Source organism: Hypomesus nipponensis, chromosome 4 (assembly GCF_054491055.1).
Source record: "Hypomesus nipponensis isolate SF chromosome 4, ASM5449105v1, whole genome shotgun sequence".
In the NCBI taxonomy this organism is placed as follows: Eukaryota; Metazoa; Chordata; class Actinopteri; order Osmeriformes; family Osmeridae; genus Hypomesus; species Hypomesus nipponensis.
In genome coordinates this window covers 7,316,939-7,338,976 of record NC_140364.1, presented here as the reverse complement: position 1 = coordinate 7,338,976, position 22,038 = coordinate 7,316,939, and the positions used below count along the sequence as shown (strand labels likewise).

The 22,038-nt window shown below is 50.0% G+C and overlaps 1 protein-coding gene across 2 annotated transcripts in view; it reads right to left on the bottom strand.

Annotated features, from left to right (window-relative positions):
- Nucleotides 1-3,692: 3,692 nt before the first annotated feature.
- Nucleotides 3,693-22,038, bottom strand: part of phf14 (PHD finger protein 14) — a 49,881-nt gene continuing 31,535 nt past the window's right edge. For both annotated transcript variants that reach the window (XM_084696064.1, XM_084696065.1), the window contains 2 exons: nucleotides 17,691-17,808; nucleotides 3,693-4,795 (listed from right to left, as the gene is read on the bottom strand). In XM_084696064.1, coding sequence (XP_084552190.1) covers nucleotides 4,709-4,795; nucleotides 17,691-17,808 — 205 coding nt within the window. In that variant the 3' untranslated portion in view covers nucleotides 3,693-4,708. The remainder of the gene's footprint in view (nucleotides 4,796-17,690; nucleotides 17,809-22,038) is intronic.

Below are 22,038 nucleotides of genomic sequence, written 5' to 3'. Positions count from 1 at the left end.
TCTCTACAGTCAGAGTTTGCGCAAGAAGGTGGAACGTAAGGGAAATACCCTTTCCGAAACTTGTAAGGGCGCAATAGTCGGTGAAAGACCCAGAGAAACACGAATATCCAACGAGGCAGAAACACGGACGATTTTGGAATCCCTGCTGGATGCATTTTTTACGTCTCGAAAAGACAACATGTCCGGGTAAAAGAGGACGTCTGGTCACCCTTATTACCGTTATACCTAACGTTAGTTTTGATGTGCTTATTGTATGACAGTATATTGTGCGGTACACATTTCTTGTTACAGTAACCATGATGTATGGCAATTACAGTAACAATTTCCATGGCAGTGTAAGTGCAATATGTGATGTGAAACCTTGTAGGCTACTCTTGAATTACTGTAATATTTTACATTTTATTGTTTGATACCCATGTACATTTTACATGTATTCATTTAGCAGACACTTTTATCCAAAGTGACTTCCAAGAGAGAGCTTTACAAAAGTGCATAGGTCAAAGATCCTAAACAACGAGATAGCCCCAAAAACATTGTGGGTAGCCAAACCATGAAGCATACATTACAGTATTGTTGCTTGCTTTTCTAGAGGTACACTCTTGCACTTTTGAGGTTCATGTTGTCAGTTGTAACTCGTTTAGCTACATGCTCTTATGGTTCTTCCCTTTGGCACTTATTTGGGTTTTTCACAATGTATGCTTCATGTTTTGGTTACCCGCAATGTTTGGGGCTATCTCGTTGTTATGATCAGTGACCTATGCACTCTTGTAAAGCTCTCTTGGAGGTCCCTTTGGATAAAAGCATCTGTTAAATGAATAAATGTAAATGCAGATTGAGACACATTGTATTCTGGAAAGTATACATCTACTACTGTAACTGTAGCACAGTGCACATGAGGGATATTTCTAAGGTCCACTGCCATACTGACAAAACATCTAAACATTTTGACCTGCAGTGTTTACACAATGCCAAAGGGACTTTTCATTTTAGGGACACTGACTATTTGTATGAGAAAATAATTTAGTTTTGACTGATGAGTTGTCTGTTTTAGGAGAGAGATGACCCTTTGCAGGTGTTCCATGGTGTTTTGCTGAACCATCTAGGTTATTTTGGCAAATGTTTTTAAAGGTTTGAAAATGTACTCTTTTTTTCTCAAGAGATGAGCCAAAGCAATCGAGAAGGAACTTTTCATTTTGGGGGCACTGACTATTTATGTGAGAAAATGATCTGGTTTTGAAGCATGAGTTAACTGTTTTGGGTGAGATATGACCTTTTGAAGGCGATCTATGTATTTGTGCTGAACCATACAGGCTATTTTGCTAAATGCATGTGGAGCTTTGAAAATGTAATTTCTGTTTAAGAATTGAACCAAAGCAATGGAGAAAAACTGTAAGTAAAACACAGCAGGTAATGATAACCAACATTTAGGCTTACAAGCTGTACCTGCAGTGGCAGATAACCATAACAAGCAATAAATCTTAGGTATCTGCGTCACCTGTGCCGCGGGCCTATTACAGGCCAGGACATTATCACCACGTCCCCATGATCCTGCGCAGGTACACTGTTCTCTGTGAGGCTTGCTGGTGTCTGTGTGAATTACACCATCCATAAAGATGTAATAGAGAGCCAATCAGGAGCTCGTATCTGAGCGGCCTTGTGGAGTATTTACCTTTTTATGCGAGTGTAAATTTGACATGAACCAAGGACAAAAGCTCCCTCTAGTCCCACACCATCAGGAAAGGAACCGACTCAGAGACACTGCCTCACGGGAGATTTGCTGTAACGACGCTGGGGTTTTATAGCACGGTAGTTCTTGGCGTTCTACTGGAATGGTGATATTAGCGACCAACGTGTTCCGCCTTTAGCCTGTTTTAATCGTTGAAAAATAAACCGAATCCGACTCGGCCGTTTTACAACACATCTCTAAATATATCAGCGTTATAACCCTTCCCGCGCTGGCCCTCTGATTGCTCCTTGTTGCGGCTGTCACAATAGGACCGGGCGTGAGCGAGGCAAAATCATGGGCTGTTGTTCTAAGTTAATGAGCAAAGGCTCAGCATGTGCATCTTCTTAGGAACAGGAGCAGAGGTGGCCCCTATGTGTTGGTGTTGGAGACCTCTGTACGCCCGCCCTCTGTATGCACCCTCCCCTCTTCTTCTCAGAACTAATTTAGTCCCACCTGTGTGCGTCACGAATGTGGCAGAGAGAAGAGGGAGATTCTATTGTGTCAGGAACCTTTTCAGGCCTCTCTCTCTTAATGAGTGTCTTCTTCCTGTGGCGCAGCGAGGGAGATTACATGCCCTCAGAACACACACACACACACACCCAGACCAATAAAGTGGAAGAAAAGCTCTGTCATAACACCGTGAGCTTAGAAAAGGTCAATCAGGTACCTCTTCCATATCAAGGAGATTTTATCTTAGGAATTATCCCCAGCAATTAAAACTGAGAGACACTCAAGAGTGTTGGAGAGATGAGAGAGCACAGGAGAACATTCAGATCTCCCCGTAAATGTCGCAGTGCCACTTAAGTAAATCTTTACTGTTATATCACAAGCAAACAGTGTGGGTATTAGTCATGAGCTAGGTGGAGGCAGGTAGCGGTGAGGCAAGGGAGGGCACCGCTGTCAGAACAAAGATACCCCTGATTAAGATCTGGCAGGATAATAAATCTACTGCGTAACCTGGAGAAGTGCCCCCACTTGCAAAACTTTATTGCTTAGCCTAAACTTTCTCTGGGCTGCAGTGAATGAAGCATCTGCAATAGTCTGTTAAACTTAGTTCTCTAGAGAACAAAAAAAAACAATTTTCATTGTATGATTTCGCATTGCAGTCCAAATAAAGGACATGGCATTAGAAACATCCGTTGACTGCGGACGATATTTTGGATAACGTGGACAATACGTTATAGCGCATCAGGGCCATCAGAGCATTAGCCGCTTGAGCTGTCACGACACTGTGTGGAGGGCTGCAGTGCACATCAAGACCCCACTAAAAACCCATTCAAGACGGCAAATGAACTATTGTTCTCCAGTTCTAGACAGCTGGCTTTTGAGCACCGCTCCTCTTGTGCGTGGCTGTACGGGGGTGTCATTAGGGCCTGTTTAGTATGCCGGAGGTGTAGAGGAGAGATTGAGCGGTGCGCGGGACGCCAGAGCGGGCCGCTCCGTCATTAATGCGCCCATCGCTGTTATTACAGGCCTAATGACATCGCTCCTCAGAAGGCATGCTGGGAGCTCTGCGGCGGGGAGCCCGGCTCAAACGTCCGCGGGTGTCGACGCCTCCCATGAAAGCGCATCAATTCTACATGTCTCCTCCAAAAAGTCTGAGCCCCCCAGATAATGTCTTTCACGGTTCAGTGGCATTACAGGGGTTCCCTCCTGCCTGGCCTTGAAATGGGCAAATTAATAGTTCCTTTGAAACAAATTGGAATTACACCCCTCGATGCATTAATGTCAGAATGCCGGTGCCTTGACATGGGGGGGTTTGTGATGCGACAAGATATAAAGATCCGACAGCCAGTTCCCCCCCCCACACCACCACACCCTGCCCACACACACACACACATGAATGTGGGAGACTGGGTGCGCTATGTGTGCCTGTGTTTATGGTGACTGACCCCCCCCCCACCAGCTCTATATGCTGTAAACGGTGGAGCCTCTTCCACTGCACAGACCATACCAGACTGGAAGCTTTTGTCATTCATGTGACCTTTATTGCCACTGTCACTGTTATAAAGTATCTAAATACAAATTCTGCGTAAACGCACATTTAGTTTTGAAAAAACCCCAACGTAAAATGTATTGGTATCACTTCAAGAGGTAATATATTGTAATTGTGTAGTACTGAATTTCACACCTTTTTTTGAGACCATCTACATTTTAAACAAATCAAATAATACTCAAATTAAGTGCTACTAAAATATTTTTGTTTGAGGGTACTGGCATGTTTTAGACAGAATATTATAGAGGATATCTACTAAATCATACAAAAGGTCCTGAAATTTGAAGGAGATACCAGATTAAAATACAATCTTCTTTGAACTGGTGACAAAATGACCATGGTTTTCACATGGTGTTCCTGAAACGGTGTTTTGCAGAATGATTGTACACCACTCTGATCTGACCTCACCACAGTAAATGGGCAACTGTAAACATTGGACGCTGATTAGTGTATGAAAATAGATTGCAGGGAAAGGTTAAGGTTGGCCTCATAAATCCGTGGTGGCCTTTATGAACATGTCCAACCAGACACTTTCCCTGAGTTGAACTGTGCTGCAGATTCCCTCCTCTGGTGGCCCTGGGGACATGATTTATCAGCAGGCCTTTCTGAATAGAATACCGCTCGGAATACATCAATGTGCTGCTTCATGGAGATGCTATGCATAAACAAGAGGTCAACGTCACCATCTCCTGTTAGTTGAGCCCTTACCTCTGGAAACACAGAACAATACTGCTGCTTCTCCCAACAAGGCAACACTATTCAGATGACATTCATTTTTCTATTTTCTCTTTTTCTTTTTTTAAATAAACTGTTCCTCTGGCTACAAAACTAAAGTGAGTGGTCTCTCAATCTGTCGTCTGGCCGACCAGAGGAGATGTGCGGCAACCTCACGACGGGGAGACCGTATACTGTACAAAGTAGGTCCTGGGAGATGATGATCACTGCAGGACTGATCCCTGGGATCTCTGGACGCTCTCGCTGCTCTATCAGTTCGGAATCTCATGCTCTGCCACTTCCTCTTTGATGTAGTCCACTTCCACTTCCCCTTCCCGCTCTTCCTCTTCCTCTTCCTCCTGAAAGAAGAAAGTAGCAGATTAACAATCCAACTGGCGTCCAATATTTTCTCATCCGTGTTGCCATGGTAATAATAATATATTCAACTTGTATCGCGCTTTTCTAAACACTTAACATGCTCCTGTTAGCTGAGATACACCCCGCCCCCACCTATCTTTAATGCTAAAGAAGATTCTGGAATTAGGGGATACCACATGGCTCCTTAGACAGTTGTTCATTCGCACCCTGATGACTACATGCTAACAGAGGGGAGGGGGGATTTCCTCCTCCTTGGTGAAAACAAGAATCCCAAGGGGGGCGTTCTCAAACCGTCTGGCCCACACTCTTAGATGGACGGCCTCAACACGGAAGAGGAAGGAGAACCGAGGAAGACTTAAGAAACCATCCCACGTCTACACAGCGTGCACGCGGCGGGCCGGAAGGTGCCATGTGGGCTCTCCTGTAGCCTCTCACTGACAGCCTGGGACGCTCCAACTTACACTTATTTGTAATATTGTATATATATACTATATTAAGTGTATTGAGGGTTGATCACGCCAAGATGGATTGAAATAACTACAGGTGAGGAATACAAGCATACACTGTACCGAAACAATATTTGATATCCTCCTAATCAAATATCATACCTAAATGTGTGGACCAGACCGGTGGAGACAGGGGGAGGTCCACAGCCCGCCCTGCCCCCATGGGGAGCAGACGAGGGTCTGGCTGGCAGGACCCAGACAGAGCCACCAGCACAGTTAGAGAGAGAGAGAGGGGGGACGACGACAAAGTGAAAGCGAAGTCGACGATGGCTGCAGTGACGCTTAAACGAGTCTGACAGATGCAATTATCTTCTCCTCCCGAGGTTAATAAACACATCTCCTCTCACTAATGTGTGATCAGCACCCAGCCTCGACCGGAGGCCCACAGCACCTCCCTGAAACCCTGCCTGCCTGCCTGCCTTCTTGCCTGCCTGCCTGCCTGCCTGCCTGCCTTGCTGCCTGCCTGCGGCTGGGCTACACGCGCCTGGAGGCTAGTCACACACTACAGGGCTGGCTATATACATACTCCGCTAATAAGACTTGCTTGAAACACTGCTTTAGGTTAGCTATGAACACATCTTGAGTAAGGTTACTGATTGTGTCCGTCTGTTCCGAAAGGTGTGACTGTTCGGTTCTGGGTTTATAAGTATTCTGTATCTTGACAGGAATAATGACCAGGCAATACGCACAGTGTCGATAACAAAAGTCTCTCTCTGAGGCATGAAGGTCGGAGGACAGACTTGATAGTAGAAAGGGGAAAAAAGAGAACATACAGCCAACAGGTGTTTGATATTCAATAAGAACATAGCATAGGTTACAGAAGGAAGATGAAGGAATAATAAGACAGAACCCATTAACATACAGTAGGGCAATAGTGGATCTACTGATTGTGATTGAAATAAGCCCATATGAAATCACAAAAACATCTTCAGTAAGGTTGGGTAGGGTACAGGGTCTATTACCATTCAGGTACTTCACTCCTGTGCAGACCAATTACCTATATTCTCGGACCCTGGAGAAGATCAATCTACATCACAAGGTTTGCAATCCTGGTTTCTGTCTCTCAGCGTGTCGTGTTGGAGGAACTAGACATGAGGCATTTGTTCTATAAGAACTGGACATTATTTCACAACAGAAGCCAACTCACTTCCCCCATTTTCAACAGCATATCAGCTAATCGGGATAAATGGAGCTTTTAAAGAGCAGCTCCTTTCCCAGGTGGTGTCTGGGGCCGTCAGAGGACCTATAAATACCTCTCACCGTGCCTATAGTGTACGCTAGCTGCTGGCAGTTAAGACCTCCCTATGAGCAGTAAATCAGGCCCGGACGTGAGGACGGCCCATATTTCATCTCCTCCCTCACTGGAGCCTTGTCTTTGGGTTCCTGTGGCTCTTCAACTGTGGTAACTCCCCCCCCCCATCCCCCCCCCCCCCCCCCCCCTCCCCCCCCCCACCCCCCCCCCCTCCCCACCGCCATGAGAAATGTGTTCATTTATTTTTTATTTTTTTTCTTGAACTCTGGCTCCTTTCTGTGTGCGTGGATCCATAGGGAGGTGGGTGGGTGTATAAATCGAGACGGGGTGGCCATGGTGGTGGTGACGGTGTGTTGGGGGGGTGGAGGTCAACAACTCACAAGCCACGCCACCGCATCCTCCGTGCCATCCACCACGTCTCCTTGACAACCCTGCCAATTTTCCAATTACCTGTGGCGCCATCGGTTATCGGAAGACCGGTCGGCTCTTAAATGGGAAACAAGGGGGGGGGGGGGGGGAGAGAGAGGCGGGGCCAGCGCATGCTAACAATCTCGTAAAGCTGAGCCTCACTCCCCTCGCTGCCCTGATTGAGTGTCTGTCCCCGGGGTGAGGGGTGACCCCCGTGCTCCCGGCCTCTCAGGGACTGATTTGCGGGGCATGCCTCCCCCTCCCTCACCTTCCTCTCTCCAACATCAACTCCTCCCACCAGTCTATCTACTGGGGCCTGAGGGACTCCTATCCTGGACTGCACCGAGAGCTGCTGCCTCTCCCCTACTGCTGCACCCCTGCTAGCAGACAGCTGCCAGTCCCATCCTCCCATGGGAGGGAGGGAGAGGGGAAACAGGGGAGAAGCAGAGGAGGAGAGGGGGAGGAGAGGGGTTAACACTGCAGGAAGGTGGCTAGCTTCAGAGAAGGAAGGTTCTAGGGCGGGAAGTTGTCGTGGGCTACAGGGCCCGTCCTCAAACCTTCAGTCTTACCCAGTGAGGCTGCAGAGGTTGCCTCTGTAGCGTGCAATTCAAACTCCTGAAGAGATGGAGAAGACTAGCTGTTAGTATTTTAAATACACCTATCACCTGGGGTGTCTGGGGGTTTATAAAGGAGTGTAATCCCTGTTACACACAAACACACACACATACATAGAGTGTTACATTTGCACTGTGAGGAGAGGATGAGCAGAGACAAGAGAGGAGAGAGGGAGAGGAGGGAGAGGGACGGAGGGAGAGGAGAGAGGGAGAGGAGAGAGGGATAGGAGAGGGAGAGAGGGAGAGGAAAGAGAGGGAGAGGAGAGAGGGAGAGGAGGGAGAGGGACGGAGGGAGAGGAGAGAGGGAGAGGAGAGAGGGATAGGAGAGGGAGAGAGGGAGAGGAAAGAGAGGGAGAGGAGAGAGGGAGAGGAGAGAGGGAGAGGAGAGAGGGATAGGAGAGGGAGAGGAGAGAAAGAGGGAGAAGAGAGAGAGGAGAGGGAGAGGAGAGAGGATAGGGAGAGAGGGAGAGGAGAGAGAGGGGGAGGAGAGGATAGGGAGAGAGGGAGAGGAGAGAGGGAGAGAAGAGAGAGAGGGAGAAGAGAGAGAGGAAAGGGAGAGGAGAGAGGGAGAGGAGAGAGAGAGAGAGAGGAGAGGGAGAGGAGAGAGGGAGAGAAGAGAGAGAGGGAGAGGAGAGGGGAAGGAGAGGGAGAGAAGAGAGAGGATAGGGAGAGAGAGAGGATAGTCAGTGGCAAGACTCCTGCTCGCCCTCTCAGCTCGGAGCCTGAAGGAAGCTGCCCCTGCATGGAGGGACATCTCCATCACATCCCTCTGAGAGGAGGGACAGGGAGGAGAGAGATAGGAGAGACAGACGGCTGATGAGGGGAAGACAGAGATGGGAGACAGGAGGCAGGAGGGACAGAGAAAAGAGCAGTCCCCCCGTCCCCCGACCACCCCTACCTCCAATTTCCTTCCATGGCGTCGCAAAGCCTCTGGCCCTTCCTACTACACATACATGATAATGAAATGCCACATTTTTCATTCTAATTGAGTTTGGGTGTTCTTAAAGGGCACAAGCAGCCGGCCCCCTCCTCTCCCTGCTGCTCACGTGAGGGAGCATGAGAAGGAGAGCGCAGACCCAACCCTAGGTGGCAACAAAGGCCCGTTGAGCGCTAATGTGTTTGAGGCAGAGACCCCCACCGCCTGCAGCAATGCAATCCTTCCAAAGATGAATACCCCCCCCCCCTCCCCCACCTCCCACATGCACCCCCCCCCCACACACACACACACACACACAGAGTCAACTTCATAAACTGGGATTAAAAATAATGCTGTAAAAGAATTTCAAATGTACAGCGCTGCGTGTACTTTAATAAGCTTTGGCTTTCTTTATCAAGCTGGTGCAGCCCTCAAAAGAATTAGCAGCTAATTAGTATGACTCATTTCCCTTATCGTGTTTTTCTGCTTTTATTGTATGTACTTGTGTGTGTGCGTGTCTACTGTGCACAACGTGCACGATGCAGACGAAGAGGACTCATTCCTGCCTCCGTGTGCTGTGATCGGCCCCAGGCCCGTCTCCCCACCCCCTGAACGCTGAGGCTTACCGGAGATCAGGAGTCCTTTCACAGCCCAGACACCACGCCTGGCTGGGCTCAGACCCCCACAGTCAGAGCAGCCCTGGGCCTCGGCCTTCAGCCAAGCCGTCCAACTCACCTTTGGTACGGCGAGTATGACAGACTGACATCCTGGGGTGTGTGGCTTTCAAAAAGACATGTGCTGGGGTTGGGGGGGGGGGAGAGGATTTAACAAAGGGAACTGATGTTTATGATTCAGGATCATGTAGGACAGTCAATGTGCTATCATCGAAACGAGTCCCTTTGGGAATATGGTGTGTGTGTGTGTGTGTGTAAGTGTGACTGAGTATGTATATATAGCATACACATATACGATACTCTAGTGCCTGTGTTAAATATCCTGCTGCCATTCATGAAACGACACACCGGCAGTCAGTCCTAAACAGTGGGATCATTAGCGGTGTTCAGACAGAGCGTTCCGCGCTACAGCGAGCCCCCCCCCGCCCCTTCCCACTCGTCTGCTCTCCCACCTATCCCATTGCCTCGCCAAACCAGTCACCAGAAAGCACAATTAAATTTCATGACGGGGCATATTTGCAATTCCCCATTTCATTTATTACAAAGGGCATTCATTAATCTCCTCTTTTTTCCGGGAAACGAATTTCCATTTTAGTGAGGCGTGACAGATACAGAGGTGAACTTACCGCGGCGACGGCTAATTTAATCAGAGGTAAAATGCACAAGCGGGCTTTTTATCCTCTGTCTGATAAGAGCTGATGCTCCAAGCACAGAATATATGGTGGGGAGAGGCGCTTTCTCTCTGTTTCCAATTGGAGTCATTTAGAATATAGCACTAAATCACAAACAAGGCCGAGTGCTTGGTCACTGTGGGCAAATTGGCCGCATGTCTCCGCTATTACTGCTGAGTAGTGTTGAGAAGACAAAACAAATCAGAAAGAAAACGGCCAAATGTCAGGTAAGCTGAAAAGCAGTGAGTTGTGGGTGCTTAGAGATGGCTAGAGTTCAGGTGAGTGTGAGGACTGGGCTATAATATGAGACTAGCTAGTGACTGATCCCACGAGAGGCTCCAGCCATGAACCTGCTGACAGGGAAAGGCAGGACACGGCCCAGGTGGGGGTTTCTACCTGTGGGTGCGTGCCTCCTAAATGGTTCCCCTCGAGGAGGAAGCGATAGGGCCCCGAATAAGTGGAGCGATGGAGTCTTCATGAGGGGACAGTCTATGAAGCCAGGGTAACGTGAACAGGAGGCTTTCCCCTGATCCCTATTAGTGTGATTTATGGCATCGATGAGACACACTCCTCCGACCAGGTGCTTGTGTGTGAGTGTGTGTGTGAGTGAGTGTGTGTGTGTGTGTGTAGTAATAACATCTTCCAGAACTTCCACTTTCTATAACAGGCACTTTCCACACAAACAGGCGAAAAAAGACAAAGTCTACACCAGTATTAATCATTAAAACATAAACAACAAAATATGTGGCAGATTACCACAACACCACAAACTCTCAAACCAACATCTTAATTGGCTGAGAACTATGTGTAAGAGCAGAGGTGGAAAAGGCTCAATGTCACCTTTGGGGTAGTGATAAGGTAACTCCAGTTTTGTGTCTATTAATAATGCATGTCTGGGGGAGAGAGAGAGAGAGAGAGAGAGAGAGAGAGAGAGAGAGAGAGAGAGAGAGAGAGAGACAGAGACAGAGAGAGAGAGAGACAGAGACAGAGAGAGGCACTGAGCTTACCTGCAGCCTGTCTGTCAACTGGGGAGCCAACACTCCGAATCTCTAAACCCCTCGACTAATAAAGCTATTAGCTCAACACGAGCAGGTGCCACATCATACGTTACCTTGCTGTCGCTAAAGAACCGCTCCACTGTCTTTCTATAAATCTGTGGCACGGTGGATAGTAGTAGGCCTAACTGCTGATACAAGGGCAAGCCAACAAACGGGGTAATCCTTCCAGACAATAGCACCAGAATCACTGACACAGTAAACAAGGGGTAAACTAAGAGAGTCACCTATGAGAGCCCGAGGCCTGGGAATCAGAGGGGATTCCGTCTGTTCAGCAAGTCTGGTGGTCCTGGTGAGCTTCATCAAGACTGTGGGTCTCCCAGCCCCTTTGGCAGCTCTGGTCGTTAGGTCCTCCAGTAAGGAGCGGGAAGAGGACCTGGTAAGTGGCCACATGGAGCGGGCCCCTTGTAGCAGTGTTATTAAAAGGGCCCAGAGTAATGGGCCAGGGGGTGTTTGGGGGGTGTGGGGCTGCACACAGGGGACCTCCCGCTGCAGCACACTCTCCTGTTTACTCCACAAATTGGCCCTGGAGAGGGGCGTGGGCGGCCGAGCCGTCTAGTTAAAGTGATGAAAGGGACTCCTGCACATTGATTTCCCCTCCTCCCCCCCTGCCAGTCCCCGCAGGCTAGTTTGGCCCTCCCCGCTAGCCTCTAAATCACACTAAACTGTGGTTAAACTCGGACCAAGTCTGAAATACAACCTTCATTTATGACTTTATCATGCGTCAGGAGTTCGACCCACCGGAGAGCGAGACTGCACTGGGTCCAATTGATGTGGACTCCTGCCTTCATAGACGGGGTAAACAGGGGAGGGAGATTATACAGGAGGACCTCCTTATTTCCCTCACTCAGGTGGCAGTCGAAGTGACAGCCATGGCTCACTGTATTAACAAGTATCTTACAATATCTTCAAAGTTCTTTGGTCAAAATGGTCAGATGTACAGTATTTTCCATGCTTAGATAAAACCTTTGCGATGGATGCAAAATGTTTCTTGTATTTTCTTTCTTTTTTGGGGGGGTGGGGTCTCTCATCATCCGCATCCTGAATGCCATTACATCCGATGAGTAATGATCCCTATTTTTCTTTCAATTTCCTCTCTCTGGTAAAGCCGGCAGAGCATGACACTTCATTAAGTTAATTAGACTAACTTAATTACGCTGTTTCACAGGTCAAGCTGTGAAGACTCTGATTGATGGCATTGCTTGTAAAGGTAATCTTCCTCTGAATTGGGAACAACATCAAACCGAACATTAACGGCGAGCCCTGTAAACAATGACGAACACACTGCGCGAGCACATGACTCGTTAAAAACGGAGGGGGGGGGGGGGGGAACAAGCACGGCAACCAAAAACGCAACTTCAATTACTTAAACACACAAGTGAAGACTTCAAGGTCATGCTAGAACTTCACAAACAAATTAAGCGTCGCTGTTGTCAGCGCTGCCTTGAAGGAACAGGAAGAGGAGGGAAGAAGAAGAAAAAACACTTTCATGGCGGTAATTGCAACAGTTACAAGCCTTTTGATGACAAATCCAAACGGTATCAAAAGCAGCACTTCCCACACAAGCCCTCAGACAGGCGTTTTAACTACTGCTGGGTGCAACTTCAAGCTGTTGGTCTTTCCAAACTCCCCTCAAGATGCTCTTGCCCGATTCATCATGGAGGCGAGCGGGGCAGGCCTGCCTGCCCACCAGGGTGTAAATAAAGCTCAAAACAAGTGCCTCCAGGACCAGTGACGGCCTCTCGAATTAAAGGCCATCCATATACTACAGCAGGACTGTCACTTTATTACAGGAATCAATTTGGCGAGGTCCTGGGGTGACAAAGGGAGGGATGTGGTCTTGGTTGGCGAGAGGTTTATCTAAGCCGCACAGGCAGAGAGAAACACTGCCTCCGTAATGAACTCAAGCCTGTCTAATAAACCCTTTTATTGCCCCAGTGAGCGCGTGTGTGTGCGCGCACGCCACCCGACGCAAGCCTATACACCTGTAAACCACGAGCCCTTCGTCCAGACAGAGACAATTAATAATACAAACAATTTCAGAACACAAAGCGACAAAGACAAATGCCCGATGCCGCGACCCTTCCGGCATTAATCAAGACCTCCGAGGTAGTATCCCATTTAATGTGACCTTTAGGAGGACAGATAAAAGCAGCCAGAGGGATGGCGCGGAGGTCTAGAACACCACACAGCAGGGCCATGAATCCAATTTGTTCAAGAAATATGTTAGACAAACTCAGTCTAATCAGCAGCCCAAAGTTATATCTCGAATTACACTGTACAGTTAAAAAGCATGTAGCAGGCTACTGTGTGCTACAAGTTAGTTTCTGTAACCTACCTGTTGGCAAGCTGCCCTCTTTCCCCAACGCCGGGGAGTTAATGCGGCTGCGTGCTATGTAGTCTAACCAACCACATTTCACTTACCCGCTTCCCAGGCAACTAGCAACTTCCTCATTCCAGACTGGCAGGCAGACAGAGCGCTGACCCCCGCTATCTCCTCAAACGACTAAATCACACTTGAGACGGTCAGGTAAGATTCTGCACTTAAAGATGGCATTTAAAGAAAAGAAAAAAAGAAGAAGAAGAAAAAAACATTTCTACCCTACAGGCGAAATGCCGGGCGGCATGGCATTTACGGGCAGATGATAAAACTTGATTTAAATACAACTCTCATCTTCAGAGTGCTTTTTCAGGTCCTGAGTGGAGTCAATTATCTCCCACACTTCCTGCCATTAGAGAGCACGGAAAACCTTTTGCCTTAAAAGGTCTGGCACTAGTACTGTGCCTGATCAAGTAAAGGACATTGCTCATTCTAAAACCTACAAACCACTGCGCGCGCACACATGTGAGAGGTTTAAACGTCACTGTTGTTGTAATGAACTGCCACACACAGCCACTAGCTGGAATAAATGAAGCTTTTGAGGCTAATGTTATGAACTGTCCACTCTGACTGAACCAAGCCAGTCAGTACAGCCAGTACAGTAGAGTACTGCCCGTACAGTCACAGTAGCTGTGTAGGTTTCCAGTCGTACTGGATGGTGACAAGTGTTAACAAAGCTGAGGCTGTCGTGTGTGTCGAGCTGAGGATGGAGCAAAAGTGCCCTCGCTGACGACTTGTCAAGCCTCCTCCCTTCTCTGTCACCACGGAGACTCTGCCTGCTGGGGGTGAGGACACCGGGGGAGTCGAGGGGTGGGTGGTGTGGTGTGGAGGCCTCAGGAGCAGCGTGAAGGCAGTGGGAGGAAGGAGAAGGTGGATGGGAGCAGTATGAAGGCAGTGGGAGGAAGGAGGAGGTGGATGGGAGCAGTATGAAGGCAGTGGGAGGAAGGAGGAGGTGGATGGGAGCAGTATGAAGGCAGTGGGAGGAAGGAGGAGGTGGATGGGAGCAGTATGAAGGCAGTGGGAGGAAGGAGGAGGTGGATGGGAGCAGTATGAAGGCAGTGGGAGGAAGGAGAAGGTGGATGGGAGCAGTATGAAGGCAGTGGGAGGAAGGAGGAGGTGGATGGGAGCAGTATGAAGGCAGTGGGAGGAAGGAGGAGGTGGATGGGAGCAGTATGAAGGCAGTGGGAGGAAGGAGGAGGTGGATGGGAGCAGTATGAAGGCAGTGGGAGGAAGGAGGAGGTGGATGGGAGCAGTATGAAGGCAGTGGGAGGAAGGAGGAGGTGGATGGGAGCAGTATGAAGGCAGTGGGAGGAAGGAGGAGGTGGATGGGAGCAGTATGAAGGCAGTGGAAGGAAGGAGGAGGTGGATGGGAGCAGTATGAAGGCAGTGGGAGGAAGGAGGAGGTGGATGGGAGCAGTATGAAGGCAGTGGAAGGAAGGAGGAGGTGGATGGGAGCAGTATGAAGGCAGTGGGAGGAAGGAGGAGGTGGATGGGAGCAGTATGAAGGCAGTGGAAGGAAGGAGGAGGTGGATGGGAGCAGTATGAAGGCAGTGGGAGGAAGGAGGAGGTGGATGGGAGCAGTATGAAGGCAGTGGGAGGAAGGAGGAGGTGGATGGGAGCAGTATGAAGGCAGTGGAAGGAAGGAGGAGGTGGATGGGAGCAGTATGAAGGCAGTGGGAGGAAGGAGGAGGTGGATGGGAGCAGTATGAAGGCAGTGGAAGGAAGGAGGAGGTGGATGGGAGCAGTATGAAGGCAGTGGGAGGAAGGAGGAGGTGGATGGGAGCAGTATGAAGGCAGTGGGAGGAAGGAGGAGGTGGATGGGAGCAGTATGAAGGCAGTGGGAGGAAGGAGGAGGTGGATGGGAGCAGTATGAAGGCAGTGGGAGGAAGGAGGAGGTGGATGGGAGCAGTATGAAGGCAGTGGGAGGAAGGAGGAGGTGGATGGGAGCAGTATGAAGGCAGTGGAAGGAAGGAGGAGGTGGATAGGAGCAGTATGAAGGCAGTGGGAGGAAGGAGGAGGTGGATGGGAGCAGTATGAAGGCAGTGGGAGGAAGGAGGAGGTGGATGGGAGCATCTTCACACAGATCTGAAATTCCAGCGGGAATGGAGCAGCCCTGCTTTAGACCTTTGAGAGCTGTGTGTGAGGACAGACAGAGATAGAGGGAGGGAAAACGAGGCAAAGATGGGGGAGAGTACAGTGTGTGTGTGTGTGGAGCGGGGTGATTAAACAGGATAGAGTCTGGTCCTGGGGGCCTCCAGAGACTGGCTGCTCTCTCAGCAGGCTGCCAGCGAGCACATTTAAAAAGCAAAGGCTTGTTTAATCCCTGTGCCCCCCTTCCACCTCCCACAGCTAAGAGCTCCTTTCTCTGCCTCCACAAGTCCCACTCCCCCTGCTTCAGCTCAGAACCATAAACTCCTGACAAATTAACAGTGGGCGACCAATTTAGGCTTTTCTTCTTCGCCTTTGACATAATAGCCCTATTTCAGAAAATACACAGGCTTTTAGACTTATGGGTTGTAATGCTCCAATGTGTCTTTTTATGACCGTCATTTCAAACGGTGTCGATAGGCCATGGGCCAATGTAACGAACATGGATGCATGGATTTGTATCTGCACGGCAATCCATTCGAAACATCATGACTCCACATCAAAAAGCCACAGAACACCCAATGTTTGTTAGCGCAGACAGCATCGCCATGTTGGGCAAGAAACAACTATTTTCCGTCATGCACTTTATAAACGGTCCAAAGTTCTGTGGAGAAATCGAACCGTGTCAAACCATGTTTCTCCCTGAAGGGGCTGGAGCCCCCGATCTTTACGGCAGGGCAGTCAGTCCTCCGCCATCCAACATTTGAACTGAGCTTTAACCTTTCCGTTGCTCCTGTAATTTAAAGCTGCGCTCCCACTCTGCAGCATCTCCACTCTGTCTTTTATGTGTCTCTTCGTCTCTGGCAACATCAATTAACCCCCATTTTCCACCCAGATAGAGTCTGGCAGGACAGGCTGCCCTTTCCCGGAGAAATTGAAATGTGGACGCATTTGTCAACGTAATTAGGTTTTTCCAAGCATCCACACGCTACCCTTGATTACGCCGTAATTCAATATTGACAACATTTAGATTTTTGGGAAGAAAGTGCAGTACGTGCATTTGGTGGGAAGTGCCATCTTCAGGGACACGACGTCCTAAAAAGAACGTGTCATGCCGTGTCACTGGAAGGAGGGAGACGCAGGAACACAGGTCTGCGGCTGCAGACACAGGGAGTCGGGAAGGAAGGCGGCGGTGAATAAGACCGAAACCGCTGCTTGTTGTCCACGCCGCCATCTGAAACACCCGTGCGTCTTCAAACACCAGAGCCTTTCCCCTTTGATCCGTAATGAAGAGCCCAGAGAGGGCGATAAGCCTGGTTGGACGGCTGTGTCTCCAGCTGTGGTGAAGTGGCGGGTTAGAGGCAGGAGCTCTGCAGGGGGTGGCCATGCCTGCGGGACTCTGGCCCTATGGGAGCTGATAGACTCACAGTCAGAGAGGGGGGGAGACATTCTGCTGGAACGACTTTACTTCAGAATTTGCACACAGCGCCTCGCGATGTGTCGTAGGATCACGAGGATACCGTTTTGGAAGCGATGTGCCTGTTTATTTTTGCACCAAAGCAAACCTGTTTGTCTCTTTCACGTGTACACACGTTACCACGTCTGTGTAGTGTAGGCATCTGTGTAAGGCTAATCAGTCAGGAATGCAGTAGAAAATAAAGAAGCCAAGTGCAGCAATTTCTGGTTTACGATCTCTTCCCTGACCTTAACCACACAAGCAGACTTTACCCTAACTGCACCAGAGCATTCATTTGGAAGGAAATATGAATTGTCCACTTGCTGATTTAGGCTTTTTTTTCTTCAGATTTGTATGCAGTTTATTGAACACCGATTCAGTGAACTGCTACAGCGAAACAGTCTATTTCTAAAAGGGCAAATCCTGCAGTCACAAAACATGGTAATGATGCCCTGTACTGCAAAGAGCCATGTAGCTTATGATTGAAGAATGTGAATCAATGACATCAACTCCGTGGCAGAGTTATCGTAAATCAAATTCCATCCAACGCGCAGCATGAATAAAAAAGGTACAAAATTCCTCCAATGGAGCGTCGACACCTTTCAGATGGCTATCTGTTGTGATTTAATGTCAAACCTAATGTGATGAGGTCCAAAACGGCTGGAGCACACAGCCAACCCAAGCCCCTTGACACGCACGCACACACACGCACACACACGCACACACACACAGACACACACAGACACACACACAGACACACACAGACACACACACAGACACACACAGACACACACACAGACACACACACAGACACACACACGGACACACACAGACACACACACGGACACACACTGACCTTGGAGGAGGAAGTGTCGCACTCCTGACAGATCCAGCCATAGCCCGTCTGCTTCGGGGACTTCTTCAGGGGAGGATCCAGGCACCCGAAATGGTAGCAGAGACGACACTCGTCACACCTAGAGGAAGAGAGGGGTTAAAGTGTGTGTGTGAGCGTGTGTGTGTGCCTGCGTGTGAGCGTGTGTGCCTGCGTGTGTGCGTGTGTGTGTGTGTGCCTGCGTGTGTGTGTGCCTGCGTGTGTGTGTGTGTGCGTGTGTGTGTGCCTGCGTGTGTGTGTGCCTGCGTGTGTGTGTGCCTGCGTGTGTGTGTGCCTGCGTGTGTGTGTGTGCCTGCGTGTGTGTTTGTGTGTGCCTGCGTGTGTGTGTGTGTGCCTGCGTGTGTGTGTGCGTCCCACACACCATAAATAAGAGATTCCTTCCCATCCCCACTCACTTACAAAGATAGATGGTGACAAGACACTTTGTTGTCAGTCATGGGATTCTTAATAGATTCACAACACAATGATCACGGCCTTACATGGGCAGTGGTTAGTATCGCGGGACTGACAGATATGAGCTTCAGACAAATGCCTGTCTGCTCTCCTGAAGTTGGACGGCCTTGGCGTCCTTGACTTGGGCCACAGGGGTCAGTCAACGCTGCCTGTGTGTGGTGGACGACCACGCTGTCAACAAGCGAGGGACGGGGAAGCGGCCTCGCATGCTGCTAACAAGCCCCCAATCTATCTATGATCCAACCGTGGATGTTTGGCTTGCTGAGTCGCTCTCTAATAAAGCGGTAAATCTGTCTAAAAAGCGGATCCAAACAGCGCTAAGGAGCAGGGTACAGGCACAGCTACTGTGTGGTTTGAGTCCCAGTATGCCTGTCGAGAAGTGAACCTGTCGCCCCCTGTCAGACGAGCCCTTTTCACAGCGGAATCTTCCAGAGTCCTCCTCTGATGGCAGAAAGGCTCGGTCCACATTTCCCCTCTAATGAGGAAGGAAGACGGCCGCCCCAGAAGAGATAAATCCCCTCTGACCTGGGAAACAGCCGCAAACGAGGCGGCAGTTGTCTCAACCAACAACGTTGTAGGAGTCTAGAGGAAATGTCGTGGCTCTCTTCTCAGAGTCAAGGGCAGTGTATGAGAAATATATTTTTGGGGTTGAATAACGTACATTTATGCATATTCTGTAAATGGAATGGGCTGACTAGCGAGACCAATTAGAAGACTGCCTGGACAAACAGCAGCAGTTCTTTCATTCTGCAGTACCGCAGAGGTGATGACTCACAGGCAGTAACACTGACTAGGCCCACATCATTAAACTCTCAGCAGCTCCTCCCAAGTTGGAATACAAAGCCCTCCTTTTCTCTGTCGATAGAATAAACATGCCTTTGTGGGAAATCAATAGGTGATCATTCACGGCTCCTACAAATTGATTGTGGCTGTTAAGAGTCATGGTGGACAGTCTTTCATTGGTTGTGATGATGTACAAAGAAGACTGAGGAGGGTGGGACTTGTGGAAGGGCCCAAATGGTCGTACGATAGTACCTTCAGATATACGCGTTATTACTCTGTGCTATCAAAATAGGGCCCAATGTGGTCTGGCCCCGGCTCACTTCCTACGACACCTCACGCACGTCATTTCGGTGGACTGTCATTGGTACGAGGCCCAACCAGAAATCATCTGAAAACACATTATTCTGAAAGGACATGATGGGAATCTTCCCCGTTCTAACACCGTTAACGTGGTAAATGTCGCCAAAGGATGTTCACGTGTACCTGTGCTCTGAGCTCATCTCTCGTAGAGGAAGGGATCCCTCTTTGAACCCCCAGAGGGAGAACACAACCACATTCATTTATCAGTGGGATTGCCAATTCATTCCACATAGCACGTCTTTTGCATTGGCTCTCTGTCTGTGGGAGCTGAGCTCCCCTCAGTATCTCCAGCACATATTCACAGTGACAGGGCAATGAAGAAACGGTTGCCCTCGGCGACAGGCTGTCAACTCAGAGCAGGCTCTATTACATGATCTCCCTTGAAAGTAAGGGGGGGGGGGGGGGACCAAAAAATAAAAGAAATAAAGGGCCGTTCAGAGGAAAGCGCTGCTTCGCTCAAGTCGTATTAAATGCTTGGATAGATGTCCCCAGTCACTCGTTAGTGGAACACCTAACCAGTGATGCGCTTGATTCGAAACATAGCTGTCTTAAGTCATCGAGTACAAATGAGCTGGTTTAGGGTAGAAAGTAAGCCCTATAAACACATAGCAAAAACAATATGTGGACAAGGAGGCGATGAATATAGGGACTAACAAATGGTCTGCATATATCCGAGTAACACTAACTACGGTGGATTTAGTGTGCTTAGTGACATGGCACTGGCCTGCATGGGCTGATTGCTGTCTTACGAGTTCCAGAGACCGGGTTAAGCAGCTGTTACTTTTTAGCAAAGACCTGTCTACACAGGTGGATGTGGCTGCACACACACACACTTTCTTTGCTCTCGCACACACATATGTTGTGGCACAGACACGCGCACACTGTACACACTGCACACACACACTGTACACACACTTACAAGGTCTACATCAGCACTGACAGGCTGAGCCGGCATATCTACCGAGGGAGGGAACACAGACCCTCAACAAAAAAACTGTGGCCATCCTGTGAAAAGAAGACAAATGACCACAAGTGTGTGTGCAACACTAATGAGCACGCTCCTATTGTTGAACACAGACCCCCCCCCCCCCACCCCCCGATTGATTCCCCATGAATCTCCGACAAGGAGGAAAATGGCCAGCGAAGCCCAGCTCCCATTCAGGAGTCACCCCAGCACCCTGCTCCAGCAGCCCCCTGCTCCAGCACCCTGCTCCAGCCCCCTGCTCCAGCCCCCTGCTCCAGCACCCTGCTCCAGCACCCCGCTCCAGCACCCTGCTCCAGCAGCCCCCCGCTCCAGCAGCCCCCCGCTCCAGCAGCCCCCTGCTCCAGCACCCTGCTCCAGCACCCTGCTCCAGCACCCTGCTCCAGCACCCTGCTCCAGCACCCTGCTCCAGCCCCCTGCTCCAGCAGCCCCCCGCTCCAGCAGCCCCCCGCTCCAGCAGCCCCCCGCTCCAGCCGCCCCCCGCTCCAGCAGCCCCCTGCTCCAGCACCCTGCTCCAGCACCCTGCTCCAGCACCCTGCTCCAGCACCCTGCTCCAGCACCCTGCTCCAGCAGCCCCCCGCTCCAGCAGCCCCCCGCTCCAGCAGCCCCCCGCTCCAGCAGCCCCCTGCTCCAGCAGCCCCCTGCTCCAGCTTCCAGGGAGCTGGGCTGTTTTAGGAGCCGAGTGGGACACAATTTGCAGCTCACTTCTTTAATTACTTTACCGTAATGAACCTATTGTAACGTTTGTTGTTGTATCGCGCTGCACATCTTTGAATTAAAACACTGCTCAGTGATGCGGGGCCCGGGGAGGGGAGGCTGTGAGTACAGTTAATTGGAATTCCAAATGACGACACGTATGTTTTCCGCCGGCGTTCAAGAAGGGCTAACTGCGTTACGTCAGCTGACATGAGAATGTGCAGAACATCGAGGCGTACCCCCGCGCATCCAGACGTTGGCCTCAGGGGATGAGCGACTCCTCTGCGTCAGGGACTAAGGCTGAGGTCCTGACTGGATAACTGAGTTAAGCTATGTGATGTCCACAGTCCCCTGGGTCTCTCCACTGTCTCTCTGGTAGACCAGCACCCACCTCTATCAGCTCCCCACACTGCCCTCACGGCCCCGTCACAGCAAGGTCCTTGATCTTATCAAAGCAATTTGGCTCCGCTTTAATCATTGGGAAAATTGAGCAGCCACCCCCCCCCCACCCCGCCCCCCTCCTCTGGAAGCACACAATCCAATCACTCATAAGAGAGGTTATTGATTGATGTAATCTTATTGGGCATGAGGTTGGGGAGGGGAAGGGACACGATTGATTGTTTTTTTTTCTCTTCCCCTTTCTTTTTTGTTGTTGTGTCCGCTACACATGTCCCACTCTGCTGGCGACTTGTATCCTCTTTCATCTGGTGTTTAATCTCCGTGGAGGGCTCCAGGGCCGCCCGCGCCCCTCCGCCCGTCCCCCGCCAGGGAACCTCACCCCCAGCTGCCCCGGGTGTCTGAGCTGGGGTTGATCTGCTCCCATCCAGCTCTGCAGCACCCACACTCTCTCTCTCTCTGTCTCTCTCTGTCTCTCTCTGTCTCTCTCTCTCTCTCTCTCTCTCTCACACACACACACAGTGGGACCTGCATTGTGTGTGTCCCCAGGGGGTCTTCTTCCAGTCCCCAGTCTACTCTTCCTCTCGTACTCCTCTCTCCATGAAAGCACACGTGCCAGAGCTGTGACACTATGCCAGATCA